The sequence below is a fragment of the Chelonia mydas genome, chromosome 12, assembly GCF_015237465.2.
Source record: "Chelonia mydas isolate rCheMyd1 chromosome 12, rCheMyd1.pri.v2, whole genome shotgun sequence".
In the NCBI taxonomy this organism is placed as follows: Eukaryota; Metazoa; Chordata; order Testudines; family Cheloniidae; genus Chelonia; species Chelonia mydas.
In genome coordinates this window covers 36,325,284-36,340,800 of record NC_051252.2, presented here as the reverse complement: position 1 = coordinate 36,340,800, position 15,517 = coordinate 36,325,284, and the positions used below count along the sequence as shown (strand labels likewise).

General features: G+C 49.4%; 1 protein-coding gene across 1 annotated transcript in view; it reads left to right on the top strand.

Moving 5' to 3' along the window:
• LOC102944513 (meckelin) overlaps positions 1-15,517 on the top strand; it is a 57,772-nt gene that overhangs the window by 28,798 nt on the left and 13,457 nt on the right. Inside the window, exons 7-17 of the mRNA XM_037878198.2 lie at positions 828-928; positions 1,033-1,105; positions 1,551-1,628; positions 3,302-3,367; positions 4,038-4,179; positions 9,042-9,159; positions 10,323-10,413; positions 12,206-12,262; positions 12,829-12,927; positions 14,158-14,256; positions 15,131-15,229. Coding sequence (XP_037734126.2) covers positions 828-928; positions 1,033-1,105; positions 1,551-1,628; positions 3,302-3,367; positions 4,038-4,179; positions 9,042-9,159; positions 10,323-10,413; positions 12,206-12,262; positions 12,829-12,927; positions 14,158-14,256; positions 15,131-15,229 — 1,023 coding nt within the window. The remainder of the gene's footprint in view (positions 1-827; positions 929-1,032; positions 1,106-1,550; positions 1,629-3,301; positions 3,368-4,037; positions 4,180-9,041; positions 9,160-10,322; positions 10,414-12,205; positions 12,263-12,828; positions 12,928-14,157; positions 14,257-15,130; positions 15,230-15,517) is intronic.

Sequence of the window (15,517 nt, the reverse complement as noted above, 5' to 3'; positions counted from 1 at the left end):
CATCTCAAAAAAGATATATTGGAATTGGAAAAGGTTCAAAAAAGGGCAACAAAAATGATTAGGGGTCTGGAACAGCTTCCGTATCAGGAGAGATTAATACGACTGGGACTTTTCAGTTTGGAAAAGAGACGACTAAGGGGGGATATGATTGTGGTCTATAAAATCATGACTGCTGTGGAAAAAGTAAATAGTGTTATTTACTCCTCATAACACAAGAACTAAGGGTCACCAAATGAAATTAATAGGCAGCAGGTTTAAAACAAACAAAAGGAAGTATTTCTTCACACAACGCACAGTCAACCTCTGGAACTCCTTGTCAGAGGATGTTGTGAAGGCCAACACTATCACAGCGTTCAAAAAAGAACTAGGTAAGTTCGTGAAGGATAGGTCCATCAATGGCTTTTAGCCAGGATGGGCAGGGATGGTGTCCCTAGTCTCTGTTTGCCAGAAGCTGGGAATGGGTGCCTGGGGATGGATCGCTTGGTGATTACCTGTTCTGTTCATTCCCTCTGGGGCACTGGCATTGGTCACTGTCAGAAGACAGGACACTGGGCTAGCTGGACATTTGATCTGACCCAGTATGGCCGTTCTTATGTTGTTAATTTAAAAGCAAAGTCACCTAGACCGAAACTGCAGGTTTAAGGCCTCATCTCGACACAAGAGTGTTATTGCTTGAGCTTTACAGGCGTAAAGGTGCTCAGGCTGGTATAGCTATTCCTGTAGGGGAAGGGGAATAAGCTGTAACTGTGCCCGCGCTAGGGATTGTACTGCGATAACTCACACGTCGTTCTCTTGCTACGACCCTGCCTTATTTGCACTCTCCCTAGAACTCTTGCAACCTGACTGCCTGCGAGCTCCTAACCAACATGGTCGTTCTGAATGCCTTCTCCTTGGAAACCCGGGCCTACGACCTGTATGCAAAGGCTGAGTGAGTCCCACTGTGCCTGCAGAACTGGGTGACAAGAAGTTACTGATTATCACTGTTCATATCTTTCTTTCTAATGGACAAATAGGATTTGATTTTCTTTTCAGAAGCCAGAACCTCCCGAAGCTATTTTATAGCAACACAAAGCTGCCTCCGCTTTCCTTTGGAAAGAACTCCAAGGTAAACCACGGCTGATGCACAGACACACACATACAGAGCCATGTATATGAATTAAAAGATGAGAAATAGTACATATGTTCTTTATTAATTAACCTCAGTCCCATTCCTGCCATCTCTCAGAACCTACCTGTCTTCACTTTCAACCTCAACTGCTGTGGTTGGGGAATTGTACCCTTTCCTGGTCTTGTTTGGTGTCCACACAGGGTCTTGGAAGCTCAAGTTGCCTCTCTTTGTAGGAGACTCTGCTCCTCTAAACTTATCTTACTGAACAAGCTGAACTGGGAGCTCAGAACAGGCTCCTTGTTAACCCTTCCCTTAGCTAAAACAAAGGGTGCTCTAAATGAAATCTGCTTGCACTTGGGCATGGAAAAACCTTAGACTTGCCAAGCTCTTCTGCAAAGTTTTGTACTTGATGATTGTACTTTGCCTTCCCCACCCTGACCAGATCAATTTTAAGCTTGTAAAGTACGATGCCCAAGGAAACTTCTTAGGCTGGGAGGACGTGACAGGTGGCACTTTGCAGGTGAGTTAATTTTGTTTTCTCCTTGCTGTGACGTGTAACCAGTGCTGGGATTCAGTTGCTAGAACTAGGGGCTGAAATTTAGTCTGATCCACCAGCGTTATCGGAACTGTGGCCCCCTTTTGAACCACTGGGTCTCCGCAACCATGTAATAATTCCGACATGATATCTTGCTCGCCACCTTCATTCAAATTGGCTGTGGCATGAGCATGGACACAGTGAGAGCAAGGTGGCTGAAGAATCATAAACAAAAGGGGATGATAAAAATCAGCATATCAAGTTGTGGGGAGGTGTTCCAGGGTTATCCCAAGGGCTAGTGTTAGAGGTCGTCTTATTCAACAGCTTCATTAAAGACCTGGAAGGGGGAGTTACCAGCACAGTGACGAAAACTGCAGGTCAAATTAAATTAGGAGGAGCTACAATCAGGACAGAGATGTAAAAAGGGGCCTGGAGAGGTTAGGAGCATGGTACAGATATTTAATGGGAGGGACAAACCCAGAAAGCAGGGGTGACAGTGGGCAGTAAATTAGACAGGAATTCCCAATGTGATAGGGGCAAGGGCCAGCAGAGGTTTAGGGGGCTCCACGGGCAGGGGCTGCACACCACAGACCGGAGGGGGAACGGGCTGTCTTCATACAGCCCTGTGGAGATAATTACCAGTTACTGATGATAAATTGGAGAAGCAACAAAAATAATCCAGGAGCTGGAAAGTCTAACTGCTGAGTGCAGATCACAAGTACAAAGTACGTCCAGCCTGGCGAAGGGACATGTAAGTGCAAACGTGTGAAGGGTGTCACACTAAAGGGGGGTTAGTTCGGCTGGGACAGTGGAGTTTAACTAGAAGAGAATTGAAGTTGCACTAGAGAGGAAGGATAGTCGGGTAGGTGGGGCATTAACCTAGGACTTGGGAGACCTGGGTCCAGGTCTCTCTGTCATAGACTGCCGGTGCGATCTTCTCTCTGTCTCAGTTCCCCACCTGTGAAATGGGGAATTGCAGCCCCACCCTGCCTCCCAAGGAGGAGTTGTGGGGATAAATTCAGTGAAAGGATTGTGAGATGCCTGGGTACTACAGGAATAGGAGTTCTGTAAGATAGCTATCTAAGGGGTAACGGGCTGAAAGTGGGAGCTGACTATCTGAGAGCAGTCCTTGTGGCAGTCTCACAAGGGAAGTGGTGGAAGTGCCGTTGCCTGGGACCTTTAAAACTACGATGGGATAAAGCAGTAGAAAATTGACAGCAGGGAACAATCCTGCATTGGCCGGAAGATGTGGGGAAGGCTGCAGCTCTAACTGATACGGCTGGTTGATCACTCTACATACCACCTCTTAACGTTCATGGGACCATGTTGGGTGTCCGCACCAAGCGGATAATAGAGGCCAGAGCGAGGGGAGAAAGTGAACCCCCAACTGAAACGTGTGTCACATACCCACCTTCCCCTCTTTCTGCTTCTGGGAGGCTCCACCCCCACCACTGATCACCCTATGGCATGCAGGATCTGGCTCAGGGTGTAGTCGGAGGCTGTCTCCTCAGCTGGTGACAGCACTGAGCCTACACACAGCCGGTGGTCTCATAGCAACGGCCCCAGGAGCGCAGAGGTGTCCCAGGAAGCAGGGCTGGGAATCTCTGGTGCACGTCACCACCGCCTGGTCTCAGTGCCTTTCCTTGTCCCTCTGCTAGCTCTGTGCAGACCGTCAGAGTGCACTCGATGCTGCCTACTCCTTTGGGACATCCTACGAACAGTCTGTAAGTTACATTTGCGTCTTCCTGCCATCCCCGCCCTGCCTCCCGTGTTCTGAACTAGCACTAAATGGGGGGCTAGGCTGGTTGTTTGCAGCAGTAATTGCATGGAGGCGTTGCAATGAAACTCCATGATAAGTCACTGGGTTCCCAGATCCAGAGCTAGTGATTTATTTTCCTCCCTTGCGCCCAAGACTCTTCTACCCCCTGGGGTTAACGAATTTTGAAATAATGCTCAATCTTTTCATGGTCTTTGCAGTCAGATACTGCTGTTTAATACGTCTGTGTCTGTATGCCAGCACTGGGGATCTGGGAATCTAGTCTCTGCCCTGACACAGATTTCCTCTGGGTCCTTGGGCGAGTGGCTTATCTGTCTAGCTTTGACATTCCCTGTGTCCCAGGAATCCCCAGGCTGGGAATGAGTCTCGTCAAGCCGAACTGCATAGGAGAGGAGAATTTTGCTCTGAGGGCCAGACTTTCAATCGAGACCAGAGCGTAATCTAGGGGGCTAAATAGCCCCCAAATCCCAGGCAGTAAATGTTAGTGGAAATCGCAGGGTCTTTTTCTGCTTAAAAACGGAACAAGTCTCTGCGGTGCAGATAAAGCTGCATCTGGGCAAAGGAAGGCTAATTACACAGCATCTTTGTTATAGCATTGTCATGGTTTTATTTTACAGTGCACTGTACAGGTGTCCAACCTGCTGAGACGAGTCCCTGAGCCCGTCTTTTACGAGATGTTCCTGCAGTTCTCCAATGACAAGGGGAACTGGCTGTGGCCGGTCCCTGTAGCAAATCCCCAGCTGCAGCTGAATAGCCCGGGTGAGATTCTCTATTGGCGAGAGCGTTGGTTTCCCTGTCTTGATTTTCTTTTGCTTCTCAGCTTTGAACATTTCTCTGTGACTCCTAATATTTCTGTTTAGCTGGGAAGGATCCACAGCTACTCCCAACCACAGCGAGGAGCGGTGCTGGAGCTCATTAGCTGAGTACCTGTTCTGCCAAGCGCTCAGGCAGGACTAATGAATCCTTGTAAGGCAATGGGCCTAGCTCAGACTGCCTGGTTTGCTTTGACATTTACGCTCCACGGGCCTGCTCTTAATGAGCAGGGATCCAGCAAATCTGCAGGAAAAAGACTGAACAGGTGTCGTTTTGCATTATAAAGCACCAGAGAGTGTGCAGCCAATCATGGCGGTCTGTTAGCTGGCCATCTAAAGGCCTCTGTAGTTCAGACAGGTGGTGTGGTGTAGTGGTTCGTGCACGGGACTGAGTCAGCAGATCTAATCCTGGCATTGCCCCGATTCCCTGTGGCTTTGGGCAAGTCACTTAGGCCAAAATGCTCAAAAGCAGCCTCTAATTCTGGGTATCTCCAGCTTTGGGCACCCAACTCGAGACGCCTAGAACCCTGTCTTTTCACTCAAGATGAGAGGAGCTGTTGCTGCTTAACACCTAATTGTCTCAAGATGGGCACCTGAAAGTCACTGATGACCATGTTGGTCTTTTTCCCATTTCTCAGATGAGCAAACAGAGATGGGGAGGCCAAGGTCATTTCCCCACAAGGCTGAATTTGTCAGTGTTTGCAAAGCATCATTTAAAAAAAAACCCTTTGCATGTAAAAGACGATGGTGGAAACCCCCCGCTGGGTGCTCAGCAATTGAATGCTCAGTTCAGGTGATCATCTACCCATTGGCCTTTGGTGCTACTTGCTGCCCGGCTCCTGTGATGAAAAGAGACGTTGTCCTGTGTCCTTATTGTAACCTGCAGGGTACAAAGTGCGTTGGTAGAGCCAGGGAACAGAATGTAACAGCCAGTGTTCGGTGTGTGATCTGTGTTTTACTGGCTAACCACAGGACCCAGCCTTCCCAAACTCAGGGATATTTAGAAAAGGAGTACTTGTGGCACCTGTAGCTCACGAAAGCTCATGCTCAGGGATATTTAGTCACCCATAACGCCAATATTAGCCCCAAGGCTTTGGTGACCACACCTCCCATTCCTGATGCTGTCTAGGCAACTAACCTTGCACCGTGGTAGCTGCATAGAGGTAACTATGATTATTAGTGAACAGATCACGGAAGGGACACAGTGGTAATGCTGGTATGGAGCTGGGGGAAGTGGGGGCAGTTAATCACAGATTTGGCATGAGGATAGTACAAAGGCCTCCTGGATGCGGAGAGGAGAGAGACTCTCTATTGCCGTGATTCAGCAAAGCCCTCAAGCACAGGTTTAAGTTCACTGAGCTAAAAGAAAAGGAGTACTTGTGGCACCTTAGAGACTAACCAATTTATTTGAGCATAAGCTTTCGTGAGCTACAGCTCACTTCATCGGATGCATCCGATGAAGTGAGCTGTAGCTCACGAAAGCTTATGCTCAAATAAATTGGTTAGTCTCTAAGGTGCCACAAGTACTCCTTTTCTTTTTGTGAATACAGACTAACACGGCTGCTACTCTGAAACTGTTCACGGAGCTGTTTTCTATACTACAGAGTTAGGTTGACCTAACTCTGTAAGCCAGTGGTCCCTACACTTTTCATGGTTGCGCCCACCCTTACCCTTGTCCATGCCGCCCCCCTCCCCCGAGCCGGGGGCAGGGGGCAGACAGGGCTAAGTGGGCTGAGGCAGGGGCCTGGAATGGAGCCATGGCCGGGGGCTCGGCCTGGAGCAGAGCTGTGGCCAGAGCAGAGCTGGGGGCAAGGCTGGGTGGTGCTCCCTCCCCGCCCCATGTGGGGGCTGGCCCAGGCCCTACCATATCCCCCCCAAATGTTCCTAGGGGGGCACGCCCCACCGTTTGGGGATCTCTGCTGTAAGCATCTACACTAAAATATTGATCCCTATCTAACTCGTCTGCTACACCAACTTAATAACTCCACCTCCACAAGAGGCATAGCGCTTAAGTCAACATAGTTAGGTCGATGCAAATAGTCGTTAGCCATGTGATGAAATGTTCCCTGTTTTCACTGACCATGCTGATGGCAAGTTAATTCTGGGCTGCTTCCACCACATGGCCAAGTCTTGTGCAGCTGATCCATCGTACCCGTTCCCCTGTTCAAGCTCTTTTGCTCTGGCATCCCCATAGGCTTGTGTCTGGCCCAAGCACACAGGCTATTGGCCCTCGCTTTTGTGCCTTGACCCGGTGACCTTACATTTCATTCTCATGCACAGATGACATGTCACGTTGGTTGTTGTGTGGATTATTCCCTGTCAGATCCTATTTCTTTGTGTAATGAGTGATTGAGAGGCAGCAGTGTGTTCCAGCCCGTTAGCCTTTAGTGTTTTTAAAACAGAGTCATGAATCTTAAGACCTTTATCTGCTTGAAATAGACGTAGGAAAGACTTTTTAGACCCACTTTGTGCCCCTGGAATTTGAAACTGGCCTCCATAGTCTGGAAGATCGTCTCCTGCTGGCTAGGACTTTGGCTGTAAAACTGATGCTGCTCAGTGAAAAAGGCCATCCCTGCGTAATTAGTGAAACTTTTCTCTATTCAAATTGAAAACCTTTAAAATGCAATTTATTCTCACAAAAATGTGTGTCCAATTGGGTGCCTAATTTGCATGCACAATTACCATATACCAATAGCTAGCTGGCCATTTGAACCAATACACAGGTTGCTTATGCAATCCTTGTACTGCCTGCTCTGATCACACCTGATTCTCAAACATTAGGTCCAGCGTGGTGTGTTTAGGATTTATCTTCTCAATTTGATCATTTTTTCCAATCGCTATTTTGCAAACAGGAAACTTTTGTAAAGTGATTTTCCTGGAGACACTGTAGTTTAGTGCCTCAGACAGAGGACTGAGCATGGGTGGAGGATAGCAAAGGCAGGGGAAGGCGGTGCCTCCCCAAACAGCCTGGCGTAGCCCTGCCCATGCTCCGTCACAAAGCCCACTCCTGTCTACTTCCAGTTCCCTTCCCGCTATTCTGTGGCCGAGAGGCTGGGGCAGGCAGGCTGGGGCCAATGTGCGCAAGGCCCAGGGCTGGGTGTGCTGGGGCTCAGGCCGCTCCAGCTGCGCTACCCGCCTGCCCGGCACTCTGGGGCTGGGGGCGTGCAGGGGGGCCAGCGGTTGTGTGGGGGGCTGTGCTCTGGGCAAGGGGGGGCAGAACGGGAGGGGTGGGGGCCTCGGGCAGAGGGGGAGGTGTCGGGGGCTAGCCTCCCCCAGTGGCACGTTCACCCGCCGCCCATGGGACTGAGAGTCAAAAGACCTAGTTTGTAATCCTGGTTCTGATACTGACTTGGTTGGTCCAATAAAAGGTATTACCTCACCCAACTTGTCTCTCTACTGTCATGGAACTGACACAGTTACACCCACACTGCAGACTGACTTGTGAGAACTTGGGCAAGTCCCTCGGGTCTGGATTTTCAGACCCATCGTTGTGCAAAAATGGGGGCATACTTATCAGTTCCAGTCTTTCGAGTCACTTGCATGCACAATTAGCATATTTGCTCTTGCAGATTTTGGTAAATGTGCACACAATTCAGGCACACAAATGTGTGTGCATTTTTTATTCTGTTTTTGTGCCTGGAGGAGTCTGAAACTCTTGCTCTGAAGCACAGACTGCCCATCTGTAAATGGGGGATGATGCTATGTATACCTGCCTTCTAGTGAGGCTATCTGGCATAGTTATAACAACATTTGTAAGGGGCTAAGTGAGTGCAAAGTAACATTAAGGCCAGCTAGTGGTAGGGGTGGGGGATCCTACTCTTTGCTCAAGCAAATGCAATGCATTTTGGGTTCCACTTGTCAAAATGGTGGGGTTTGTTTGGTTTGGTTTTGCAAATGCAGAAATTCTCACACCAAATGTGACCTTTTGTGCTGAAGTTTGTGAACATGAAAACAGACACATTTCATTTTAAAAAACAATGTTAAATATTGTCCACCTCTTATACCTGGTAAGGAACCTAGGTTGGTTACCAGCTTCCTCACTAGATTTATTTTGGTTTGGATTTGTCCTTATGAAGTTCTGCAGAAAGAACCAAAGCAAATTCAGTCCTGCAAACTCTTAAGCATGTTTAGAATTTTACTCCAGCGAGTCTACATTGACTCCTATGGGATTGCTCTAGGGGCTATGCAGGCATGCAAAGTGCCTGAAGAATGAGCCTGAAAGCCACAAATCAGGAAAACTAATTCCATGTCGGAGGGAGAGAGAATTTATTGCTATCAAAAAGCAGGACATTGTGCCATTCTCATTTCAGTCTGAGGGCTAGACTGGAATTCTGCTGCTACTGGGACTCAGGAGACATGCGTTCTATTCCTGGCTCTGGTGCTGGCCTCCTGGGTGACCTTGGGGAAGTCTCTTCACTTCTCCGTGCCTCAATTTCCCCATCTGTAAAATGGGGATAAAGACACTCACCTCCTTTGTAAAGCACTTTGACATCGACTGATGAAAAGCCCTAGCTGAGAGCTAGGTAATAGTAGTCTTATTACTAGTGAACAGGCTGATGGGCGGGATGTGATAGGGCTGGTTTCAGGGTGTGTAAGTTGTCTTGGAGCAGATGTGTGTTCTCATCCCTGGTTCTTCATATGTGGGGTGTGCAGGTAGCTGGCATTTATGGTGTCTCTGCAAATAGGTAGCTCAGTGCTCATTACGTTTGCAGCCCTTCTCTGAGATTGCATCTTGGTTGAATGCCCTGGCTACCAGAAATGGTGCATCTGTGTATGCAGCTAACCCTCCTCTCTGGATGTTTCTTTCAGCTTCCCTGAGGTCTCAGAGGCTAAGAAGATTCTTTCTAGTTGATGGGCTCTCGGGCAGGCAAGGGAACCTATCCAATCAACCAGCATCTGTCACGTTGGCAGCAGGGCTGCTCCTAAGGTAAAGGGCATGGGCAGGCCACTGGGGCAGTCACCGGCTAAGCCTCTTTGACTGCCATCGATTTTTTTTTCCCCCACGTTTGTCACGAAGAAGGGATGTTACAGGAGTTTCTCCAGGAAAATTAGGTGCAGTGTGGCTGGCTCTGTAGGAGGGCAAGCCCCGGAGCACACAGAATTGAGAGACTGATCGGGGTAGGTCGTTCAATAACCTTTCTTCTCTGGCATCAGGAAGAGATTGAACCCTGCAGTGTGTCAGGATCCTGCGGGTTAAAATATAAGGACTGGCCCTTTAATTAGAATGCTGGGACTTGTAGCTCCACCCCCTAGGGGGGAGTTCACAGCTAGTGGGCAGAGAGAGAGACACACAGCTAGGTGGAGCCAGAGAGCCCCGAGGTAAGGGGCGAGGACCTGCCCTACCATATATGACCCACTTACTAGGAAGTGACCAATAAAAGCATCTTTGTGGAATGTGTGTCCAGGCCTTGGTCTGCTCCCATGCAGTGTGATTAGTGCCCCCAGCCAAGCAGTGAGTGAGATCCACCAGCCAGTAGGCTCCCAGGACACAGCCCCAGCATGCTCTGTGGCAGTCTCAGTGCACTTTGCTTCTACCTAACCTGGGGATTTTGCACAGCCCCGTGCCTGGTGCCCACAAGCTACCAGACCAGCTACCTGCATTTTGAACCCACACAGGGCTAGCAACCCTGGCGTTAATGTAGTGCCCAGGAGTGCTGGCAGAACACAGCTGAGCTATTTGTATGTGTAACCTCATCGCCTATACAGACAGCTCTGCAGCAACGCCCGCCGACCGCCCCATCGGCGAGACCAAAGCCCGGGTTCCCAGACAGCCTGGTTTGCCCAGAGGAGATGGTGTTTATAACCAGCCATCCCCTCTCTAGCGTATTCCTTGCCACTTACAGCTAGCACCTCCTTTATCACCCTCCCCAAGGAGATCATGATCTATACGTTTCCCCTCGTGCTGAGACTCGCCATCTTCTTGCAAAAAGAATTCTAATCTCCCCATCCTGCTCTACACAATTAACTCAACTCCCTCCACTCATTTCCTACAGAGGTTTCATTAAAATTCATTGTTTGTCTCTCCAATTATTTGCTCTGTCCCCCAGATAACCCCTCTCTGTTTTTTCCCTCTTACGCTGGTTTGTGCAGCGTTGACTTGCCAACCAGTAGCCCAGGAGACCAGTCTGCTTTCCTGTTGACAGTGAAGTATGCGAAGCAAGATAGCATTGCAACAACGCAGGCAAGTTTGTGGCACCCCAGGATTCCCTTGGCAGGAGCTGGAGAGGGGGAGAGAGGGAGAGAAATAATGTGAAATGAAGCAGCTGAAACAACAAGACCTGGTTGACTTTCCTTTGAGTTCCCCAGCACTTGGCAGCTGTTGTTTCAGCAGGTGATAATTAGAGCCGCGAATGAGCTCGGATGTTGTCCGGGTTGAGACTGAGTTCAATTGTGCCTCCTCTCCCCGAGCCCACACTTCGCCAGCCAGGTAGGAAATGTAACAAACTCACCCTCTGTGCCACGTGGGAGGCTGGCGGCTAGGGCTGTGTGCAGTTGTGCATTAAGAGGCTAAGACCGATGGTGGCTCTGCGGCCGGCATGGGAGACCTGCACTGAAGCTGTTCAGACTGGGGGATCTCCTGCGTGTACCTGGACCTGGTCGGACAGGTTTGGGGCAGTGCATGAATGGGTCACCGGCCACTCATGGGCTTCCCACGTGCCAGTCTCTGAGGCAGCACTGGCATCCTTTTTGGAAGAGGTTGCTCATTTCTTTGAGCCAGAGAAAGATGCCTGCCCTGTGAGGTCAGCTGCTCCCGTAGGGCCAAGTTCTCAGCCCTGCCTTAATTGGGCCTGTCTCTTTACGCCCACACTCATTAGCAGTGCAGTTTAGGTCACTCGGACATCTAAATGCCTCGTTCATGGGACAGCTTAGCTATTATCACGTGCTGTATGATCCTGCCAGTGCTGTGTGACAAATCCCGCAGATGGGGCACCCATCACCATAGCATCGAATCATCAGCTGGTGACATTAGTGGGTCTGGAACCCCTGTAACCAACCTGGGATGGGGAGGAGGGAACATATGGTCTAACCCTGCCAGAGGAACAAACACCTGGCAACCAGCCAACTGATTCCATCTTCTGGGGCATGCACATTTCACTGTGCCCATCAGCTTTCTCAAAGGCTGCGTGCATCTGCCCTGGCAACTGTCAGCACCATGGTCTAGTGGGTAGAGCACTGGACTGGGAGTCAGGAGACCTGCCTTCTATTTCTGGCTCTACCAGTGATCTTGGGTGACTCACTTCTCTCTCTACCTCTATTCCCCCTCCAACCCTTGGTCCGTCTTGTCCAGCTACCCTGTAAGCTCCCTGGGGCAGGGCCTGTCTCTCCCTAGGGGTTGCACAGTGCCTGGTACGCCGATCTCTGTCGGAGGCTCTAGGCACTACCATAAACACACACAATAAATAATTCCCCAGCGGGCAGCTCCCCAAGCAGTAGCCAATGCAATATAGGGGGCAGGGCAGAAGCGGACTCTGAAATGTTTACCACACTGATGTCTATCTTGTTCTGAGCAGATGCTGCCAACATGGTGGTAAAAGCCCCTGTGTCCTGCCTACACTATGCTTCCGCTGCTATCACTAGGGTGAATTATGGGTAATGTTTTTGCCACTGTAGACAAGGTCTTTGTGAGCAATGGCGGCAGCCTGTTTCCACCAGGACTTTGCCAGGCAAGTTCATTCTCTGGTTAGACAAACGTATTGAGATTTCTGGGTCTGGACCATCCGTGATGCTCACCATTGTTGTTAAAGCCCATACGGGTCATGATTTCCAAAGTGACTAGTGACTTCTGGGGTGTGCAACCTTACACACAGCTGATTTTCCAAGGACAGGTGCGCAGCAATTTCTGAAAATTGCACCATTGAGGCCCCCTCAAAATCATAGTCACATTTGGAAATCCCGGCCAGCGCTGTCAATTCAAGCTCTAGTCCTACACTGCCTTCCTGCTGCCTCCCTTGCTCACTTTCTTTCCCTTCCAGGTATCGTTTGCAGTGTCATATACATACAGTCCTGGAATGTCTCAGCGAGACACAGATGTGAGTAATAATAATTCGCACACGCTGCACTCTGTGCCACAGGTCACCCAGATGCTGGAAAGTGCCTGGAGGAGACAGCCAAGCTGTTCTGGGGCATGAAGGGAATGATGGATGTGGAAAGCCTTGGGGAGCTGCATGTGTTCAGCCTTCAAGAAATAAAAAAGGAGGCTGCCATGACACCCAGTTAGGACACCAAATGAGGTCCCGCGGGGATCTGGGTTGGACTCCATGATAAGCAACGAGGGAAAGCCAGGGACCTGAAAATGCAGTAGTTTCAGTATAAGAGGAGCTTTTAGCCTCCAGAACATCATATGGAACGATGACTCACATGTGCACAGGACTCATGTATGCTAATGAGTCAGTGCAGGTTGGATTTGTAACCACCTAGTCACCCTGTTTACAGATGTATAGATTTTAAGGCCAGAACAGGGACCGTTCTACCATGTGGCCTGACCGCCTGAAGAGTGGGTGTTCAGCCTAAGCAGGTGAAGATGTGATTCTGTCCCCCCAATGGATTGCCTTCTCCTCTGAATTCTGGAAAGAATGACAACTTCTTTCTCTGACAGATAGCACTTGCCATCCTGGGCTCTCTGGCAGCCTTGTACGCCTTGCTGAAGACCAGCAGTTGGGTGCGGAGGTCTAGACTTCAGAATATAAGCTTTATAGTAAGGAATAGATCATAAATGTTGGATATGTGCCTGTACACTGCATATTGCTGCCTTCTGAACATTGCCAGAATGTGATGATACCCCAACTCTGAGACTGCAAATATACTTAAGAGTGTCTCCCCAATTCCCAACTGGCCTATTGCAAATTCCTTATCTCAGGGTCGTCCTCCGTCCTTACTTGCTAGATTTTAAGAGGTCTAAAATGCTTCAGCCCAACTGGTATGTCATTAGGAAGCAGGATCACACCCATGTCCTTGGTCAACTCCACCAGCTTCCTATCCAGGTCTGAATCCAGTTCAAAGTAGCCTCTACTTTCTGACTCCTTCCCTGCTCCACTGATTTTGTTCTATCCAGACTCCATGAGCTCAGGTACATCTATTATGTTTCCACTGCTCCCACTGTGTACATCCATTCCTGGTCTGCTCCACACCCTGTTTCCATGCACCTCTCTGGGGTTTGGAAGGGTTACCCTTTCCTGTGGTTCCCCCCTCTCCTCTGAATCAATCTCTTTAAACCTCACCTCGAGCTGCTCTTTACTCTGGGATTAAAGGACAGTGTGTATGGACACAAAGGCAGGGCTAAGAGCTCCATACACAAAGTTATGGGTACAACAGAAACCTGGGGATTAGAACACTGGTTTCTACTCCTGGTTCTAACCAGTCCCTGCCTCATTTTTGCCCTCTGTAAAATGAGAATAATAACACCAGCCCCAAATAGAGTCAGAGGTTTCAGTCATTAATGTCTATAAAGTGTCTGAGATCCTTGGATGGAAAGCACTAGAGAGAGGGGAAATGCCTCCCTATTACTCTGGGACAGAGGCACCTGCATTAACTCTCCGCACGGCCATTATACAGCTGCATTAGCGTCGCTGATCCAGCAGCTTCTGAGATGATGTCATTAAGCCATCTGAAAGCTGCTCTGCTATTGATTAGGAGTTTCAGATACACAGTGGGGGAATTGCTTGATCTAACACATGTTTCCTACTGGAGGGAGTGATTGCTGCATTTAGGACCACACTCATCCCTGGCAAAAACAGGTGCATCTCCTGCTGACATCCGTGCTGGAATTGGCCCGTGGTCTGTAAAGCTCTTTGGGATCCTTCTGGATGTAAAAAGGATTCCAAGTTCCAGCAGTTGACCCCAAGGCAAAGGTCAAGGGCCAAGCCAACACACATAACAAAGGTTTTTCTCCTCCCAATATTTGTCCATTTCCTTTTTCCTTCCCCAGATTTTAGTCAAGTTCTTTGCCTTCTTTGCTGGGGCCCTGGCTAACACCTTCTTCGTGGTTGCCCTGGGGATGGGAATTTATTGGCTCATTGTTTTCAAGGTGAGTCACTGTGTTTCTTTGTGCATTTTGCCTGGTTCTTTCCTGAGTCCCTAGCTCAGCGGTTCTCAAACTGTGGGTCAGGACCCCAAAGTGGGTTGCGATCCCATTTTAATGGGGTCACCAGGGCTGACTTAGACTTGCTGGGGCCCGGGCCAAAGCCAAAGCTTGAGCCCCACCACCCAGGGCCTACGTCCCACCACCTGGGGCTCAGCTTTGGCCTCCCAACCCAGGGTAGTGGGGCTCGGGTGAGCTCAGGCTTTGGTCCCCGCTCCTGGGGTCATGTAGTAATTTTTGTTATCAGAAAGGAGTCACACTGCATTGAAGTTTGAGAACCCCTGCCCTTGCTACTCGGCCTCTTGGCTTAGTTCTGGGGCTCACTGTGATCTGGCTGGCTTGGTGCTTGATAGATCTGGTATCAAGTCACACAGCCCACACATAAGAAAGCTTATGCTCAAATAAATTTGTTAGTCTCTAAGGTGCCACAAGTACTCCTGTTTTTCTTTTTGAAATCTTCAGAGTCTGAATTTTTTATATGCCTGCCTTCAGGGACACGGAGCATCTGTGCCAAAGCACAGGATCAAGCCCAGCCAGATTGCTGCAGGTTGAAGCAGGCTCAGAATAAAGAGACGATGGGACATCTCATTCCTCCAGGGAGATCAATTGGACTGTGGAAAGGTTCCCTGCAGCAAGTGATGGAAGCCCAGTTGCTTGGGATATTAAAAATCTGATAGATAAAGCACTGGGGAATCTACAGAGTGCGCTAGAGCAGCAGTTCTCTGCCCGTGGGTGGAGTGTGACCCCAGATTTTCCTTGATCTGCAGGAAATGACAAAATTTTTTCTCCTTCTGCCTAAATTCATTTAATCCATCCACAGGGTCAGCAGTCTTCAGCGGTTGAGGTTATGGTGCCCCCGGCAGGCAGTCAAATAGAAACCAACTTTATTATCTACTTGTCCTGTGCTTTTGTGTTAAAGGTAAGCAGGAGAACATGTGGAGAGAGGGCAGAACTGGCTGCTGCAGGGCAGGGGTTGGCCTGGGAGGGTGGGACAGCGTGTCTCAAAAGTTTCAAAACCCGCCTAAGAGTAGGTCAGAAGCCAAAATACTGGGGAAATGCCGTTTTCTTTGCAGTTCCAGCCTGTCTGAAGCCCACAGTCCTGGAAACAGCCTCTTCTCAGGAGATCTCATAGGTTCTCATAGCTTATCTGTAAGTTAGCCGTGGCCTTTGGCTTGGGATTCTGGGCAGCTCCTGGGGTCCCTTTGCT